Source organism: Aythya fuligula, chromosome 3 (genome assembly GCF_009819795.1).
Source record: "Aythya fuligula isolate bAytFul2 chromosome 3, bAytFul2.pri, whole genome shotgun sequence".
Taxonomy (NCBI): domain Eukaryota; kingdom Metazoa; phylum Chordata; class Aves; order Anseriformes; family Anatidae; genus Aythya; species Aythya fuligula.
The window spans coordinates 32,391,510-32,409,338 of NC_045561.1; the positions used below are offsets into that span (position 1 = coordinate 32,391,510).

At 52.6% G+C, this 17,829-nt stretch overlaps 1 protein-coding gene across 5 annotated transcripts in view; it reads left to right on the forward strand.

Moving 5' to 3' along the window:
• TJAP1 (tight junction associated protein 1) overlaps positions 1-17,829 on the forward strand; it is a 33,781-nt gene that overhangs the window by 6,936 nt on the left and 9,016 nt on the right. For all 5 annotated transcript variants that reach the window (XM_032185851.1, XM_032185857.1, XM_032185853.1 and 2 more), the window contains 3 exons: positions 13,707-13,801; positions 15,176-15,229; positions 16,737-16,895. In XM_032185851.1, coding sequence (XP_032041742.1) covers positions 16,770-16,895 — 126 coding nt within the window. In that variant the 5' untranslated portion in view covers positions 13,707-13,801; positions 15,176-15,229; positions 16,737-16,769. The remainder of the gene's footprint in view (positions 1-13,706; positions 13,802-15,175; positions 15,230-16,736; positions 16,896-17,829) is intronic.

Below are 17,829 nucleotides of genomic sequence, written 5' to 3' on the forward strand. Positions count from 1 at the left end.
ATGGTGAAACCTCCCGTTTTTTCCAAACCCTAGAAGCACGATCTGTTTCATAACTCGACGTGAATTGATGCTCCTACATACATCAGAGCCTAAAGCCAGACGGTGCCTCAAGGCTTTGCGTAATAAGGAGAATATTCAGCCTTTCCTGTACAAATGAGACCAGATAATGGGGTTTGGATACCTCCTGCGTGCTGGGTGACGGAGCAGCTGCTGAGGAATGCAGATATAAGTAGTTCGTTTATGGCTGGCGTGGTGTCTCCAGCCACAAATCCTCTCCTGGGCGGGTTGGGTAAGAATCTGGGTGGAATGTGTCACCGAGGCACCCCCTTCCAGACCCATCAGCTGAATGTGAGCGCTCCCAGGCTATAGCATAAGCATCCAGGGGGCCAGTGGCAGAGAAAATGGGTCTTGGGTAAAGCAGGCGACTTATTTCCAGAAGGATGCAGTTAGAAAGGTTCTCGCTGCTCTGCTGAAGCTGCTGCATGGCATCCCTCAGAAATAGGAACTTTTTCCTGCAGCTTCCTGCTTTGCTCTCCTCTTCCCCTGACCTGGGGAGAGCAGCTGGAAGGGCTCATCCTGGCCTTGTCCAAGCCTAGGAGTTGCCCCCTGCTTGTATTTTTCTTTTAATTCCCTTTTGGTAAGAGGCTTTGCAGTCTGTTTGATTTCTTGTGCCTGGCCGAGATGGAGGCCAGATAGCACCAAATAAGTTTGTGGCTGTTTGTGTGGGCATCTGAGATCTGGCAGGCACCTGCTAATGAGCTGTGGGTCATGCCGTGGCAGCTTGGCTGAGTTTCCATCAAGCTGGCTCTTTGTTGCGGCGCTGCGTGTGGACCGTGTGTGTTTGGGGATCTCTCTTATCTCGCCCGGCTGCAGAGGGTTTTCCTCCCGTTTGCTGCCTCCTCGCTCCCCACAAGGAGAAAAATTGCCCGACTCTGCTGAGCTCTTAACCTCAAGATCGAATCAGCTGCTTCACTCCTGCTTGTGTAGGCTTCCCAGATGTTAGAGGGGCGTGGGGACGTGATCGTATTTTGAGCTTTCCCTCTGTGGTGCTGTTTTCGATGCTGTTTGTGGAATTCACCTTCCCCTTTCCCTCGGAGCTGCCGGGAAGGAATTGCTGCTGTCACCCCGACCAAAGCTCAGCCTCATGCCTCAAGCGCTTACCCCTCGGGGCGAGGACTTTGCCCAGCAGACGGTTTATTTACGAGCTTGTATTGCCCCAATCTGCTGGGTTAGGCCCGAAGGGAAGGATTTGGGGCAGTGGAAATCGCTACCCAGAGCCCCTGGAACAGGGGAGGGGAGAATAGGAGTTAGCCATACAGTTAACTCCCCCCCCCCCCCGCCTCTTCTTTCTTCTGTTTCCTCACCTGCCCAGCTGTGTAGTAGGTTAGCAGTACGTGTCTGTTCTTATTCTTATGAAAGTAGACTTTGTTCTCTGAAGACTGCTAATCATGCCCCATGGGGGTGTAATCAGTTATAAGGTATTTAATACGGTGCAGGCGGGAACAGGCCGCCTGGCCGAGCTGGCAGATTGCAACACTACGGTTATAAAGGGCCCCTTTCCCCCACTCACCCGCCCACCGGTGGCAGAGGGAGGGTTGTGCCTTGGAAATAAAGGAAAATAAAGCTCTGGGGGGGGGGGGAGGGCAGGGAGAGGAGAGGCTGAAGGGGCAGCTCCTATTCCGGGAAGCGGGCCGGTGGCAATGCTCGGAGGGCCGTGGCCACGGCGGGTTGCGCTGTCGAGGCTTGCAGGATTTTGGGGGCAGTCGCTGCCCAAGTGGATTGCAGGGGAAGGGCCCTTGGCAGCCTGCAGAGCAGCAGGGGCTGCCGTCCTCTCGGCACTGGGTTTTCTTGTGGTGGTTGGGGTTTGGGGAGGTATGGGGCGGTTAGGAGGGGAGAAGCCCTTTCTCCTGCATGCGGTGATTTAGGCACCCAAGCCGGTCGGGCGCTTCTGTAAAGCCTGCCAGGCTTCTATTTATATCTTCGGATAGAAATCTATTGGTAAAGCCAGCCTTTCGTGCCTCTTTCTTCCTGGTGCTGGTACAGCAGCCTGCCCTCCCGGCCAGGGAGGGAGTAGGTGGCTTGAGGCCTTGGATCCTAATGGGCACGGGGCAGGCTGCTGGGCCTCATCTGGTCCGTTCTTGGTACCTCATCCCAGGCCATTCCCCTGGCTGATGGGTTTTTAGGCGGGGATTGGCATTTTATTGTGTCCCACGGGGGTAAGTGCAGGTTCAGAGCAGGAGATGCAGAATGCAGCCTTCATTTTACGGGCTTGAGTGCTGACAGCTTTACCTCCTGGTTCATCTTTTATCCCGTAGGAGCAACTTCCCGTTTAGTACCTGAATTCTTTGAAAAGCTTTTGGGACTTCCAGGAGCTGCCCATGGGGAAAAAAAAAAGAAGTGTTTGCTGACTAGAACCTAAGGTGACTCTAAAATAGTGAGGTTCTGGGACTAGAGGTGACCTGCCTGTTGGATTTTTGGGCACTGAGTCTCTGGTGGTTGTGTCAGTGACCCGGTGTCCGTGCTGCTGGAGGGGAGGAGGATGCAGAGTGCAGATCAGGGCTGTTCTGTGGGCAGGAGGGCAGTGTTTTTGGAAGGGCTTCATTACCGAGGAAGAGATTGCATCTGGGAGAAGCTGCTTGACTTCAGGCAGAGTGCTTGCCTTGGTGAGGAGGAAGCCCTGGACCCTTCCAAGCACCCCTGATGTGTGAAGTCAGCCTCCTGTTCAGCTCTGCCCCCTCAGCTCAGCAGGGCTCAGTGCTGAGATCTCCCCTCCTCTTGTAGGAAAAGGCAGGGAAATTCCCTTCCCAGGCAGCCGTGCAGCTCTCGCTTCCCACTCAGGGCTACTTCCAGCCCTGCTGATGGCTCCTCACATCCCCACACCGGGCAGCCCTGCTGCCTCGCTCGGTGGCTTTTTAAGGTATCTCAAAGCCTCCTGAAGGGTTCAAAAAGGCCTCAAAAAAGACTTTGAGGCCAAAACTGTCATCGGGGTCCTGGCAGCGGCAGGGCTGGCGTGCGTGGGGAGCGTGGCGGGTGTCAGCCGGGCGGGTGTGTGGGCTTGCTGCTTGTTTTCCTCCCCTGCCCGGTGAGGAATGCGATGTGTTTGCCTTCCTTGGCCTGTGGTTGCAGCCACATTCCTGTGCTGGGAGTCAGCGCGGCGCGGCGTGCTGTTCGTGCCCCCCGGCTACGTGCTTTCAGCTCCACATCAAAGGTGTGTTTGGTGTGTAGCTTGTGCCATTCCTGGCCACACCTGGTGGCCTGCAGGCACGCAGGAGGTGGAGTCTGGCTGCGTTTGCAGATGGCATTCAGGGTTCAGGCTCCTTGCTGCTGGAGAGGCTGGAGCTGAGGCCATGCTAAACAACCCCAGGAATGCAGCGGGAGAGCCGAGCGGCACAGTCACTCCAGGGGCATGTCCTAGCAGCGATGTTTCCTTTATAGCTGCAGCAAAATAAGTCATGCCTGCTCCTCCGAAGGAACTGCCTGTTTGCTCGGGTGTGTTGTAGGGTTTAATTTATGCCGATAAGGCCAATTAAGGTTGGCCTGTCCCCCTGCAGCCTGTATGCTCTTGGTAATCAGCAACGATTGAGTGACTCGTGCCATCGTACAAACTGCTTGAAATGCCTGCCCAGGGGTGCAATGGGCCCAGGATTTAAGCTGGGCAGGAGTGCTTCCCCCCAGACAGTGGGATAAATGTTCTTACACGTGTTTGCTGCAGCTTGACTGCCCCAGCTTCTTCTGGAGAAGCCTTCCTCCTCTTCTGGCTAGTACCTCAAGAGCTGGAAGCTTGGTGCAGGATGGCAGGTCAGGATGCAGACGCATTAATTTGGGATCCTCGCAGGGATGCCTGAGAGGAACAGGCAGTAAGTTTTGTATGTCGCTGTCACAGGAGCCATCCCAGTCCTATTTACATAAATCTTTTGTTTGTCTGGCTTGGGGGAAAAATGCCCTCTATTAGTCAGCATCAATCCGAGTATGGGCGCAAGGTTTGTGGGAAGAACAGCGGAACGTCTTCCGTGTCCTGCTGCAAACTCTGAGCTTTCCAGCTCATTAGCCAGTTGGCTTTGATCTTCCAGTCTTGCAGTTCCCCTTCTGGCAATTTCTAGCAGCCTTCAGTTCTCTGACCAGCCAGGCATCTCCATATCCGAGTTCATCCTCTGCAGAAGACCTCCCTGCTGCCATCCTTAGCCAGCAACAGGCACGAAAGAACTGACTTTTGGTAGCCCTCTGCCTTCATAGCATCGCTTTTACTTTTTGGCCGGGGCCACAATCTCTGGATCAGCTGCTGCAGAGCTCCTGCTACCAGACTGCTCCATGCCACGGGCTCTTAGGAAAGATGCACGGCTTTGAAAAGCAGGATCTCAGTGGTGGCTGATCAGGGGCACCTTACTTGTTGCAAAAGACAATTGTGATTGCAAATAATTTCCAGTCCTTTCACATGGGGCTCTCTTCTCCCCTGATTTTACACAAACTATGCATTTTATTTCAAACGAGTGGCCGCTGGCTCTCTACCTTCCTTTTAAGACCTGGGCGTTCAGGAGAAAGCGTGTTGCTTGAGTATTTGCTTTCCTTCCTCTGTTCTGCGATGCCAAATTCAACAACATCTCCTGTGGCAACACGAAGTGGAACAAAATATAAATAGGTCTGAAACAGGATTATGTGGAAAGTTATTGATGGAACGGTTAGGTGTATGCAATCGTTGCGTCTTTCGGCTTTGTCATGCAACATGGGCAACTGCTGCAGAAATGGAGAACTTGGAGCAATATTTAATCCAACTTTCCGCTTGCCAGGAAAGGAGTGAGGCTGATTCGTGGTCTTTTGCTTCCCCGTCAGTGAGTTTTAATATATTGAGGAAAGAAAGTTGGTTCAGCTTCCCCGCAGGCCTTCAGGAGCGTGTAGGAATCCAGGTCCTCGTGCTGCAGTGTCCAGTCCCGAGCACCTCTGCCAGGGAGATGCGCTCCTGTGGCTGGAGCAGGAACCTTCACCAAGCAGCTACATCTCCCCCTGCTGGGACAGGGCCCGGAAAACAGGGCTGCGGCCTGAGAGGGAAGTACCAGGAATCCTTCTGACCCCGGAGCACCTTGAGCCAGCAGCAGGTGTGGTGTGCCTCCAGCTGAGACATTCCTGAGGCCGGAGTCACGGACTCTAGAGCCCAGCTCTTGTAGCTGCATGAAGCAGAGGGATGAGGCAGCGGCGCTGGACAAACACCTCCACACATCTGCCTGGCAGTGCGCTGGCATTCCTCCACTCGCTTTGCCCTCAGATGAGTGGCGACCTGCTAGCCCTCCGGGTGCTTTCCTGTGATAGCTCCCCACAAAAATGTACGCAGGACCTGGCAGCCTGCTTTCTGTAGGGCATCCGGTACCAACCATCTTCGCAGAGCCCCTTGGAGGAGAGGTGAGCGGCGGTGCCGTCGTTTGCAGCGTGGTGAAGTGCTCGCCTCTGCTGCTGAGAAGATGTTTTCCCGTAACCTCAGAATAATTAACAGGCTTGTACTATCCCAGGGGATAACAGCAGTGAAGACCAGGCGCTTGGGTTTTACAAGAGCAGTGCTAGTCTGGACAAGCTGCCCTGAGGTGCAGCAGAAGTGCCTGGCCTCACTGCGGTTGCCCGTTGGGACACTTTGTGCTCGTCATTACCTCCCACAGAACTGCGCTGGTGTCAGCAACGATGACAAACGTGGAAGGAGATGGTTGAGGAGAGTGCTAACGCTGTGTCAGAGGGAAGATCCTGCAGAGGGGGAAGGTGAAGCTTTGGGGTATAGGATGAGGGAGCGGGACAGCCACAAAAAAGAGAGGAGATGCTCAGGGTTACGCTCTGCTTCAGGAGCCGCGCTGCTGTTGACAGAGCTGAGACAGCTTTTGTGCCCAATCCTGCCCTTGGCTCAGGCCCTAAATCTGCTGGGCCCAGCAGCACTCTCAGCTTCTGCAGGGAAAGCAGCAGGGGGGGAGAGGGCGGTGAACGCCCTCCTCGTTTCTAAACTGCGGCTGGATGGGGTTTGTTGCCCTAACGCCCCTTCTTCTCCTCTCAGTGCCACCTTGCTCTTCCCTGCCAGCTCCTAAGGAGCTGTAGGTGACGTGAGGATCAGTGCTTGAAGGAGGAATGACCTCGCGCTATCCTTACCCGGCGCTGGAGCCTGTAATTTTACTTTGTTCTGCTGTCTGCGTTCGGTGCGGTAGAGATCATAAAATATTTCTCTGCTGGAAGATTTTCGCTGATAAATAGCGCAGGGGATGGCCTGGGTTTCCATGGCAATGCTTCTGAATGTGCTTCTGTGTCACCAAAGACAGGGGGACTTGGAGTTGAGGAAGGGTTGAAGGTTTTCCCTGAGAAAAGGGGATGGTGGCGAGGCGGCGTGTTCGTTGTTTGCCTGCCCTTGGGTAGTGCCCCTGATATATAATCTGGAGAAGGAGGAAGCTGCCATTTGGCTAATGGCAGGGATGGACGGTGTCATGCAGGCTACAGCTGGACCCCTGGCCACGCTTAGCTGTTCAGCTACAGCTGCAGCTGCACGATCACACAACAGCTAAGCCCGTACCATTCTCTGCCTCTCACATCTGACCATCTGCTAGGGAAAAGCTAATTAAACCAAAGCGATTCTTGCTGGGATTAAACCCTAGCAGCGGAGAAAATTGAGAATAGTACCACTATTGTTCTCCCGCTGCTGGACCAGGATAGCTGCTTTATTTGTGGCTGTAAAGAATTGCAGCCTATTCAGCTCGTTGCTGTCAGGTAGGTGTTCAGCTCGTGCACTTTCCTTCTTTCTACCCCGGATCGCTCCTGGGTTAGGTGCAAGAAATGAGGCTGCCTCGCTGAATTTTCTCGCACTTCCATTTTTTATGGCAGCTGAGGCTGTTTCTCTTTACGTGGGATTTCATGCAAACGCAGCCCACGAAGCTGTTTTCTCTCCTGGTGCCTCAATTTCTTGATTAGGGGAAATTGCTCCTGTCTCACACAGTGCTGAGCATGAATCCTGGCTCTGGTACTGGGGACCTGAAACCTCGTAATTGCTGCAAGCAACTGGTGTCCATCTGAGATTTGAGACCAAGCAGCTTAATGGGAAAATGTACCTGCGGCCCTTGGAGAGTTTACATTTCAGTCTCGTAAAATAGAAAATGTGGAAGCGCAGTTCCCTTAGCAACTGATCTCTTGCATGTACCTACAGCCCTACAGTGTTACCGTGGGATGCGGGCTTCAAAATAGCTCTTCACAAAAAAATAATAAATTAAATGGACTTGAAACTCGGGTTGATTTCAGTGCTGCTCCTGGAACTCGAAGTGACAGCTCACCCTCTTGTCCAGGGCTGTGGCACAGTTACTTCGATGGCTGAGGAGGGATTTAGTTCTCTGCAAGGGGCTCAGAGTATTTTCCATTTGTCTTTCTGTTTTGAACAGGGAAGACTTGTTGCACCAGGAGGTAGCGGCCCCAGGAGAAGGCAGTGGCAAGCAGTGAAGGTTGTGTGGCTGGAGTGGATGTGAGGAAGGTTGGAGGGAGCTCAGAGACCACACTGGAGAAGCCCGTAGAGATGAAAGTGAGGGCACCAAAAGGCTGAAGATAAATTAAGTCTCGATACTCAGGGAGAAACGGTTCAGATAGCTAAAACTTGAGGACTGAGGGGAGAAAAATGGTAATTTTGGAGTTGCTAGAGTTTAATGTTGACAAATTTGTTTTGGGTGGAAATGTTGTGGGAGCCGGAGGGGTGAGAGGTGACTTCAGGGTGTGGGTTTGCAGCCCTGTGCCTTCAGCCTTGTTTTGTGCATGTGCTCGCTGCAGGGTTAGCAGGAGAACCTCAGACTTTCGTGGAAGCAGCGCAGTAGTAAGACCGTGCCTGGGGGCAACTAGCAAACATGCTCCAAAGAGTTTACTCAGATAAGCTGCTGGTGAGCCATACCTTTAGGAATGAGAGAGCGGGGAACATTCCCTTCCTGGTGTCTGAGCTGTTGGACATCAGCAAGCAGAAGCTGCGTGGGTGTCTGGAAAGCAGGGTGCAACGCACGGCCTTGCTAGCACCCTGTGCCCCTCGCCTGCGGAGAAAGGAGAAAGCTCCGTGCCGTGCAGGGCTTGGCATCGTGATGGTTAGTTGGCATAGGAGTAGTAAAGCCTCCAAGTCCTATAAATGTCATAACTTTAATTCCTTAATGTACCTCGAGCAGTGTGGTTGGCTTATGTTGATTCTGAGAGAGATGCCATTCTCTGTTTTGTCTCGTTTCTTAAAAAAACACGCAACGAAACCTTCTTAGGAAACAGAAAAGGGCAAAAAGGGTTAACTGCAGTATTGTTAAGGATTATGCCTTTGCAGGGAAGTTGTACTGATTTAGCTTAATCAGATTAGAAACAGTTGTGATTATATTAGGGCAGCGTTCTTGTATAGGCATCCTTAATTTCGTTTGTCTTGTATCTATCTATTTAACTTAAGTTGATTCAACACAAAGTGCTCTTAAACTGAATTAAAAACATTTCCCCAGGAGGGTTGTACCACTTTACGTTATTTCCTAACTCAATTGACTTTACTGCAGTGTATATGGAGACGAGACCTTGGGGAGAGAGCTGCTCCTTTTTATTACGAGCTGAGCGGTTTGTCGCGTCGGGCTGCGGCCGGGTGAGCGGGGAATCAAAGAGCCCCTTGTGGCCGTGTCGCTGGAGGATGGGCACTCTGAGCCCTGCAAACCTTCCTACAGCTTGGGCATTCTCAGCCCTAGCGGGTGATTAAAGTCATTGTTCCCCCTCACCAAATGGGGCTGTCCTTCCTAGCGCAGGTGTGAAGCCCCTGGAATATTGTCTTGGGGTTGCTCCTCAGCCTGCCAGTAAAAGTGCCTGCAGAGCCGGTCAGCCAAAAGCAGCATTTCAAAGCCTTTTCAAATCTTTCGTGTTTTAAGGGACTTTCGTGTTTTAAAGGATGGCTGAGAAGGTTTGCGCAGGACTTTTCTGCAGCCACGCAGAGCTGGAGAGAAATTTTGCGTAATTTAATGGAGCTTCCCAGGCACCACCTCACCCCAGCGTGCTCCGTATTTTATGTGACTCGGCATGAAGGGTGACTTCTGCAAGACTCGTGGCTAAAGAAGAAGTTACAACAGGAGCACTGCAGGTGCCAGTTCCCTTTCCCATTGGAAAGGATGAATCCAGTTGCTCCATGTGAGTGAGGGCTGTACGGGAACAAAACTGGCACGTGGACTACTCCGCAAGGCTGGCTGTGGTGGCAGCATTTCCGAAGAAAGCCGACTGCTATAAACATGCCTTTCGTGTCTTGAAATGTGCTTTCGCCACCGCCTGCACGCATCGGGGCTGTGCCGAAAGCCTCTGTGACCTTGCGAGTCCTCTGTAGGTTGGGTCGCTGCGACGAGCTTGTCCATCTGTCCTCTGTAAGTTATGCAAATCGGGCGCTGTGCTCCATTGTCAGTCTGCGTGGGTACTGCCTGGCGTGTGGGCCATCTGTGCACCGCCACAGCTCCTAGATGGAGGCTGCGTTTCGGGCAAGCCTATAGGTTGCAGTAACGGAGCATTTCCTCGCACTGCTGTTCGTCTGTGGCTCCGTGACTTTAGGTCTCTGCAATTAAAGAATTGGAGGCCACAGCTTTCTCATAATGTAGGAACCCGTGGGCTGAAACAAGAGGATTGCTGGGGGCTGGATGAGGCTTGGGGGAATACTTAGAGGTGCTGAGAAGGCCACTTGTAGGTTGTTGAAAAATTTTAAGTCGTTCCTACATGTAGTTTGTCCTAATCCGATGCCTTTTCATTGTATGCTCTAGGAAGGTAACGTAAGATTTTTTTTTCCTTTTCTTCCTCTCCTACACAGTGGAGGAATTGGCACGGGAAGGGGATTCCTACATGTTGAGTTTCTACAGAAATGCTCACCCACTCCCTCCTTCGCTTCTCTTCAGTTGTTTGCTTAATGTAGCCATTCTCCTGTTTGTGACTGAGAGAAAAGGTGAGGCCGTGGCTCCCCGATTTCCCTCATGTCATCTCCCAGCTTCTGCCAGATAAATATCGTTAGGACATCGAGGTTTGCTTTTACTAGCAGGACCCAAGTAGTTATTTTCAGGAACTTTTGAGGTTACTCCTAACCTCCATGAGCAGTTTTCTCATGGCTGGGCATACATCTCCTGAAATACCTAAGGAACGTGCTCCTGAAGCCTTCCCGTGGAAGATCTGAAAAGAACCCAGGTAAGGAGACAGAGCGGGGAAGGAAGTGAAATCTGAGGTGCAAAGATAACGGTGCTCAGGAGGCTTGCAGCCTAAACCGCCTTGTGAGAGTTGAAAGGATCACTCAACAACCTAAAGAGCTCAACCCAAAAGGATGGCTGAACAAAATGAGCTGAATTCTGGTGCATCAGCGTTTTTGGGTAAGGGGCTCTTGTTAGCCTCTCGTGTAGATGCCAGGTGACCTTTTGCCGAGCTGGTTCTTGTGTGGTTTCAGAGGTAGCCATTCAAGGTGGTTATGCTCTTCTGTGCATTGGAAAGCTCGCGTTCATTTCCTGGTCAGAATCTCCCCTGGGTATTTTTATTCTCCATTAACATTCCTTCTGGGGATTGTATTCGGGTCCTTCGCTTCCTGTCCTGGTCCTGTTCAGATGTTAATCAGCTGTTGTGTTCTATTCCAGTTACGGGTGAGCCATGGCAGTGTTTCTTGGGCAGTGCTGATCTGCTCTGGCTTTTATGAACGGGTTAGGGAAGCTAAGCTGCTCTTACCAGCTACTGCAGGCGCTGTGTTAATGCATATTTAGGGGTAGGGAGTCCAGCTGAATTGGTGGCACTGGGGTCTTTGTATTGTAGAAAGAGGGATGGGACTAAGAAAAGTCTGATTCTGAGATGGAAGAGACTTCCACGGGGTGCATGGATGTGACAGACACACGATATGTGCTGCTCAGTGGTATTTATATTCAGCCAGAACTACATAAGACTGGATTTCATTTACTTTGGAAACACGGTAGGTGCTAAGCAGGGTTTGTTCCGTGGCCTGTTGTTCAACAGCTAGCCCGATCCCTTTCTTTTGGTATCTTCTGGAGTTTTTTCCTATGCAGGGAGCAGAGATTTCTGCTTAACAGTCAAGGTTAATTGGTCTGAAAAGGCAGGAATGAGCAATAATCCTCCTGAAACTCAATTTTAATCCAGGAGTCACTATAATGCTATTACTCAGCTCTGAATCGTGCGCATTAACATGCAGGCAGAACCGAGAAGCAAGTTTCTGCACTGGGAGCTGTCATCCTTTTATTTTAAAGCCAGCCTCAAAGTAACTAGCAGCGGGATGGATCTGAACATATTTTTAATTGGAATTCCTTCCCTGAATGAAAAGCTCTCATTAAATGTTAAAGCATCCTGTAATAACCTTGCCGTCCTTCTCCATTGTGCTTGGCACGAGCGGGCTGCAGGGGCTGCTTTTAACTTCAGGCAGCTTGTTCTCCTGTCCCAGGCAAGACCTCCTGGTGCAGTTTTTGCATCTCCTCTCTCTCTGATTAGCTGCCTCCATCAGGCTTGCTGCAGCAGCTTCTCACTTCATCTGGCTTGAGACACGCGGAGGCGAAGGTTGGCTCTGTCCATACGCATGGCAAGGCAAGTGGCAAGCCCCTCTTCTTGCTTCTCGGGAGGCAAGCGAGGAGAAATTGTTGAAATTAAAGCGGGCTGTGCCCATCTCTGGTGCTGGATCTGTGTTGGCACTAGAGGTTGGCTGAAACAGCGTGAAGTTTCTGGGTTAGCTGTGATGATCAGCTCTGTGGCACAGGACGGTAGCAGCGATTATTTTTACACATGAGTACGTGATTGGAGTTTTTTTTTGGAGTACTCTGACTTGGTGGTAGCCAATGAGTGTTCCCGTAGTGTTGCTTTAGAAACAAATGGGGCTGTGATGGTGCTATGGAGTGTGTTTTCCCTGTCATACAAGTTTATCTTTCTGAATAGAGAGCAAGATCAAAGAAACGTTGCTTTAAAAAGGAAAACACTGGGAAAGATGACAACGCCTGAAATAAGGAACACTTTCTGCAGTGTAGTCACCCTGTTTCTGTTAAGGAAGGGAAATGCTGATCCTGAACTGGTGAGCGGCCTGTTTTATGGGATCAGAAAAGGCAAGACATGAGCAGGTAATGATGAGGAACACCCTGCAAGTCCTTCTCTGCCCTTTTGCAGGGAACGTGCAGCCGCTCCAACAGCAAAGAGCTAACCGTGCGCCTCCTGGTCTGAAAACCAAAGCTGATTATTAGTTACCTCGGGGCTGGAGGGACTTTGCAAATACCAGGAAAGCAATAAGTGTCTGCACTGTTGTTTTTTTCCTTTGATGCTTTTTCCATGTTGTCCAGAGGGTTTGTATGTGTTACTGGAGAAAACGTGATGTGAGTGAGGTGGTGTCATGGGTTCTGCGGGCCCTGGGTGGAATAACCCAAGCCATTCTGTGCTGCACCACGTCTGCTCCTGGTGCGTGGTGAAAGTCTTGGCCTTTCCCAAGCCTCACAGAGGACACAGCCACTTGCAAACGGAGAGGGTGGGTTTTACACAGAGGGCTGCTGCCTGAGAGCAGCAACTAGTCAAGCATGCACACGCAGCTGCGCTCAGTCCCTGTCCCCGTGAAAAGAGGGGCTGTGTGGTTCCTCTTTGTGAGGGGGTGGAGGAATCAGCAGCTTTTTGCATTAACAGAGCAAATTGTTAGGTTTCTACTGCAGTCTTCAGAGCCTCGATGTGCTCGTGGCTTTGCCTGGAAGACAAGGCTATTGCTGAGGCTGGTCAGGGTGCAGACCCAAGCCTGGTGACCTTCAGGGAGCTCTTCCAGTGAAGCTGTCTCTGTCAGTGAGCTCAGAAATGACTCTGGACTGTGGGTAGTAGCTAGAAGATGGAAGAATTGGAGCTGGTGCAGGTGATAGTGTTTACAGCTCTCCTCCTAGCAGCCCTAAGGGACATTGCCGATGAGAGATGGACAGGGCAGATAAAAAAGGAGCAGGAGGTTAAGTTTCCTCTTGTGTTACAATGCTAATTAGGATGGCAAAGACCAGGCTGAAGAGCTGCCTGCTGCTGTAGCTCCAGGACAAAGCCGAACTTCTCCTGGGTAGTTAAAATGTGGACCCGACAGCGAGCTTCCTTGGAGAGAAGCTTGTGAATAGTGTGGTGAGTGCAGGGCAGAAATAACGCTGTCTTAAACCTCTAGGTAGTGCCTGTGTCCTTTCCAGCTTTGAAGCACAAGGTCTGTTTATTCTGCAGAGAGTCTGCTGCTCTCTGAACAGAGGCACGGGGAACTGAGCCACCTTGGGTTTCTCTCTGTGGTAGCAAAGGATGCCCACTCACTGCAGGCAGAGAGCTTAACTGTGCTGTTTGGCACAAGGAAGTCTGCAAAACAAACTCGGTTGGGGTGGCAGGCTGGTTGGGGCACGCATGGAGGAATGACAGAGGCTGATCCCTGGCGCTGATCAGGAGCACAGGCTGGGAAGCAGTGACCCCTGGAGCCACCTAGGAGAACCATCCGCCTTTCAGAGCCCAGTCACCGTACTGCAGAGGCATCCAGCTCACTGGAGGGCTGCTTAAACAAAATACACACCACTTCTTTGGGACGCAGTGAAGACAAGGAGCTTGCTTCACTCGATGGTCCCGTCATCAGACAGTGGCCGGATGGTGCAGCAGCTTGCTGCTGGCTCCCATCCCGGCACCTGGCCGTGGGTTGGCCTGCGCGTGCCTGGCTGTTTCCATGCGTTGTGTTGATGGGTGACTGACACCGAGTTTCCTTTCTCATGTTTCAGGGGCTGTTGGCCAGATGCTGCTGGATGCTGACAGGAGAAAGCTGATTCGGAGACGGGCAGCCAGAGATGTTTGGACACGTCGTCATTTTGGATCTGTAAGTCCTTGTTTGAGGGGAAGTTGCCTGGAGGCACCGCGAGTATTTGAGTGTCACTGGAAATGCTCAGATCGTGGGGGCAGGTTCCCAGTCCCGGTAGCTTTTTGAGGTAGGTGGGGAGGAGATGGCAGGTATTGGGTAGGAAGCAGGACAGAAGCATGTCACTACGCCTCTCCTCACTACAACGCTGCAAAGCATCGGGAGGGGGAGAGAGAAGGTGTAAATCCAGGAAGGACCAGGTCAGTGAAGCCTGAATCTGCTTCTCTCTCTCCCTCCCTGTGCTTTGCAGCTTTGCCCTGCAGAGCAGTTACACTGTTGTGAAGCTGTTTTTCCCTTTGCTAGTCAAGACCCGACCGCAGCCTTGCAGTGAGGAAGGGGGCCAGACAGCTCGTTGGGCCCGGGCCAGCGCTAGGGCACCTTTCAGTTTGTTTTGGCAGCGCCTGAGTTTGCGTGGTCCTGGTTGCCTGCCTGTGCCATTCACCTTCCATCTGGCTCTCCCCGTGTGCATACAACTGCTCCACACCCTGCGCTCCCGTCCCGCCTCCCAGGGCTCGGTGCCACGGGCAGGGGAAGGAGCAGCGCAGCAGCAGCAGCGCGTCAGGAACGGGAAGGCTCCGCTGCCATGTCTTAAATCAGGGGCAGAGCGATAGCCGCAGAGCTCAGCTCTTCCAGGCAGCTCGCAGGTGAAGCCATTTCTCGTCCTGTGGCCATGCGTACCCCGGGCTGTGAGCACAGAAGATCCTTTCTGATCTTGTGTTATGGCCTGGGTTGGACGGACAGCGTTTTACAGCAGCCTGTTAGCGTGCCATGCTCTACCTTGCTGCTGTTTGCTGGCAGCCGGAGAGTAGCTTATCTTCCTCTGCCTCGTAGAGGTGTGGGCCATCACAGCGGTAGGCACAAGGACGTCATGTTTTGGCTCCGAGGAGAGCCTGCTAATTGTCAGCTCATTTGTAGGTGCACAGACTTAACAATTACCTCACTCAGCCTTGTAGCATTACCAAGCTCCTGTCCCTAAGGCTTCACGCAGAGGAAATGAGCAGGAAATGTCCAGTTTCACAGGAGGTGCCTGTAGTCCTTATGGAACCAAGGTTCTCTGTGAGCTGTTGCTTCATGAATTTTGGGTTTGCATGGTCCTGATCGCCTCGGATGTGTCCTTGCCAAGTGGCTTTCCAGCTCTTGCAGGGCTGTGTGGCTCAACTGTCCTAAGCTAATTTCCTTTCAGAAGATCTGTTGTGGGTTGGGGCAGGCACTTAGAGTGAGATGAACATCCTGTCGTCCTTGGTTATAAACATGCCCCACTCCTTAAATATTCATGGGGTGAGATTTCAAGCTGTTTCTTTTATGGATTCTGAGCTGTTTGTTTCCCTTCTTCAGGGCATCTGAGTGAGGGTCCGTGCTTCATGAAGCTTTGAATTTGAGCCGAGGCTGGTAAGTGCTCAGGTTTTAGGGGCAAGAGAAATGATAGTGTGGTTTCAGCTCGGGATATCTGTATGAGTATCTCCTGCCCTTAGCCTGGCAGGAGTTGACAGAAGAGATCACCTGGTTGGCGGTGGGGTGTTGACAAACCTGCTGCTGGTCAGGATTTCAGCATTTCTTTTTGAAGAGGAGAAATGTCTTCACAGCAAGGCAGAGCCAGCTGTGGTGTTTGGAGATGCAGTGCAATGTGTATTATTTTGCTGGACGTGTTTTTTTCTAAAGCATTAGAGATCACTTCACCTCACTGGTTCCTTTTAAGAGAAAGGATCTTGAGGGAACGACTGCAGCAACGTTGAATTTTCAAGATTTTGACGGTGGATTTGACAGGCTAGTTTTAAGAAGTTGCTCATGTATGTGGAAAACACATGAGAGACTTCAGCGAGCCTGTGTTGTTTTTTTTTTTTTAGTGGAGAACAGCTCACGAATTGTCCTGTGAAGTGTAAAGCCTGCTGTGGCTTGGAGCCACTCTGTGCCTGGTGCAGGCATTTCAGTCCTCCCAGGGGGCCTGATCTAAGTGCTGAGAGGGTGCAGCCAGGCAAGAGTGGATGAGAACTGCAGAGAACTCTTCAGGGGCTCCATTTAGACACCGAACAATGTGTAAAACAAGTGGCAAGGCTGCTTGGTGGGAAGTCTTCCTGCCCTCCACTCGAAGTGGTGGAAAGGAAGATTATTCCATGCATACAGGATAGCTGCTTTCCTTCTGCCCCATATTTTGCTCTTGTGCTGCTCCTGCTCCTGCAGCAGGTGGATTCTTCCTGCCCAGCACAGTTTGGGTAAAGGCACAGAAACTAATCTGGGCTTTCTTGCAGTGGTACTGCTGCATGTTGCAACATCTGACCTTAGGTACCAACATCTCAGTGGCATTACTCCCTAATTTGATGCCACCTGTGACTTGGGGGTGCTCTTTTCACTTTTCTGACAGTGAGCAGTTGGAAAGGTATGGCACCTCCTTCTGACAAGCCTCCCGTGGTTTGCCCCGCTTGTGGCCCAGTGTTAGCAAAACTCTTCTCAGTTGGGGCTCTTTAATGACCGGAGTCTCCTCCCACAAAGTCCCTGCCGGCAGCGGCAGCACATAATCGATAACCCCTGCTGTCAGTGCTGCCTGGCAGGCTCGCTGGGTCCATATTGGAAGAGGCCTTTCCTAAAGAGCCTGATCGATAGGCTGCTGTGAGGCCTCTTCTGGTTTGCTATATATAATCCAGCTCCACACGAGCTACGTGAGTGAGCGTGTGGAGAAGGGGGGAGAGGATGTGCCAGCCCTCCGCTCCCCCTGGCTGGGAGGACGCGGCTACCTCTGACTTTGCTCCCTCTCCTGTGGCCGCCACTCGAGCCGTGCGCTCACATCCCTTCCTTGCTCTATCCACGCTCTGCATGGGGAGCCGACGTCCTGCTGGGTTGCTTCTCGGATTGCCTGCAGCGCGCGTGACTCCCTCTCCCGTGCGCTTTCTGCTCTCGGCAGGTAGCCCGCCGGCGGAGCCCCGCAGCCGGGAGGATGTCGAGCACGGCTCCCTCCAAGAAGCCCTACCGCAAGGCGCCCCCGCAGCATCGCGAGGTCCGCCACGAGGTCCCCATCATTCGGGACGAGCAGGACGGAGTGATTCTGGCCGAGCAGAGTCAGGTAACAGCTTGCCGGGTGGCGAAGGGATTAGCAGCGGCGCGCCAGCACGCAGGGTTTAGTCGCGCCGAGGCGGGCCAGCTCGAGCAGGCGGAGGGGTTGGAGGTTTGCAGCCCCAACTTCTCCTCGTCGTGGTCTCTGGAGTCCAGCAGTGAGAAGGAAGCGGCAGGGCGCCGAGCAGAGCTGAATGTCAAGAGCCAGCCAGCACTGCCGCGTGGTAGGAGGATGGCACAGTGGGGCGGGAAGCGGTGCCCGAACCGCGCTCGTGGGCACCTCGGCAAATTTGTGAGCCGCAGCATGGAGACGGTCGTGGTGCCTGGAGATGAAAAACCCCACCCTCCTTGCTCGTTCAAGAGCAGGAGCCTGGAACGCTCGCTTATGTTTAAAGAGCCTCCTGAAGTCTTGGCACCGAGGAAGTTTCGGGTCTCCCCTACGCAGCTGCCTCTGAAAGGGATCTTAAAGCAGACCGGCCTGCGGGTGGGCACGTGCCCGGAGACCCTCCGCAAGTCCCGCTCCGTCGAGGCACTTCCCCGTGGCCGCAGCTCCCGCAAGTACAGCGACCCTCAGCTGGGCCTCGGCCGCAGGGAGCGCAGCAGTGGCAGTGCTGCCGACTCTGCCAAGCGCAAGGAGAAGCTCAGAGAAGAGAAAATGCTCTTCTCCAAGTTCCTGGACGAGATTACCCAGCGGGTGCTGAGTCCCATCCGCTTGCGCTCGCTGGGAGAAAGCAGGGGAGCAGAGCAAAGCCAGAACTCTGCCCGTTTCGCCAAGGGGTTTGCCCCAGAAAGCCGAGGGGAAGGTCATCTGGAAGAGGTCAAAACCAAACGGGCAAAAGAAAGATCCTCGTGCCCAAGCAGAAGAAAAACAGCAAAGAAATGTGAGGGGCCGGGAATGGCTTCGTGTCAGAGAAATCATGCAGAGGAGGCTGAGAGAGTTTCCA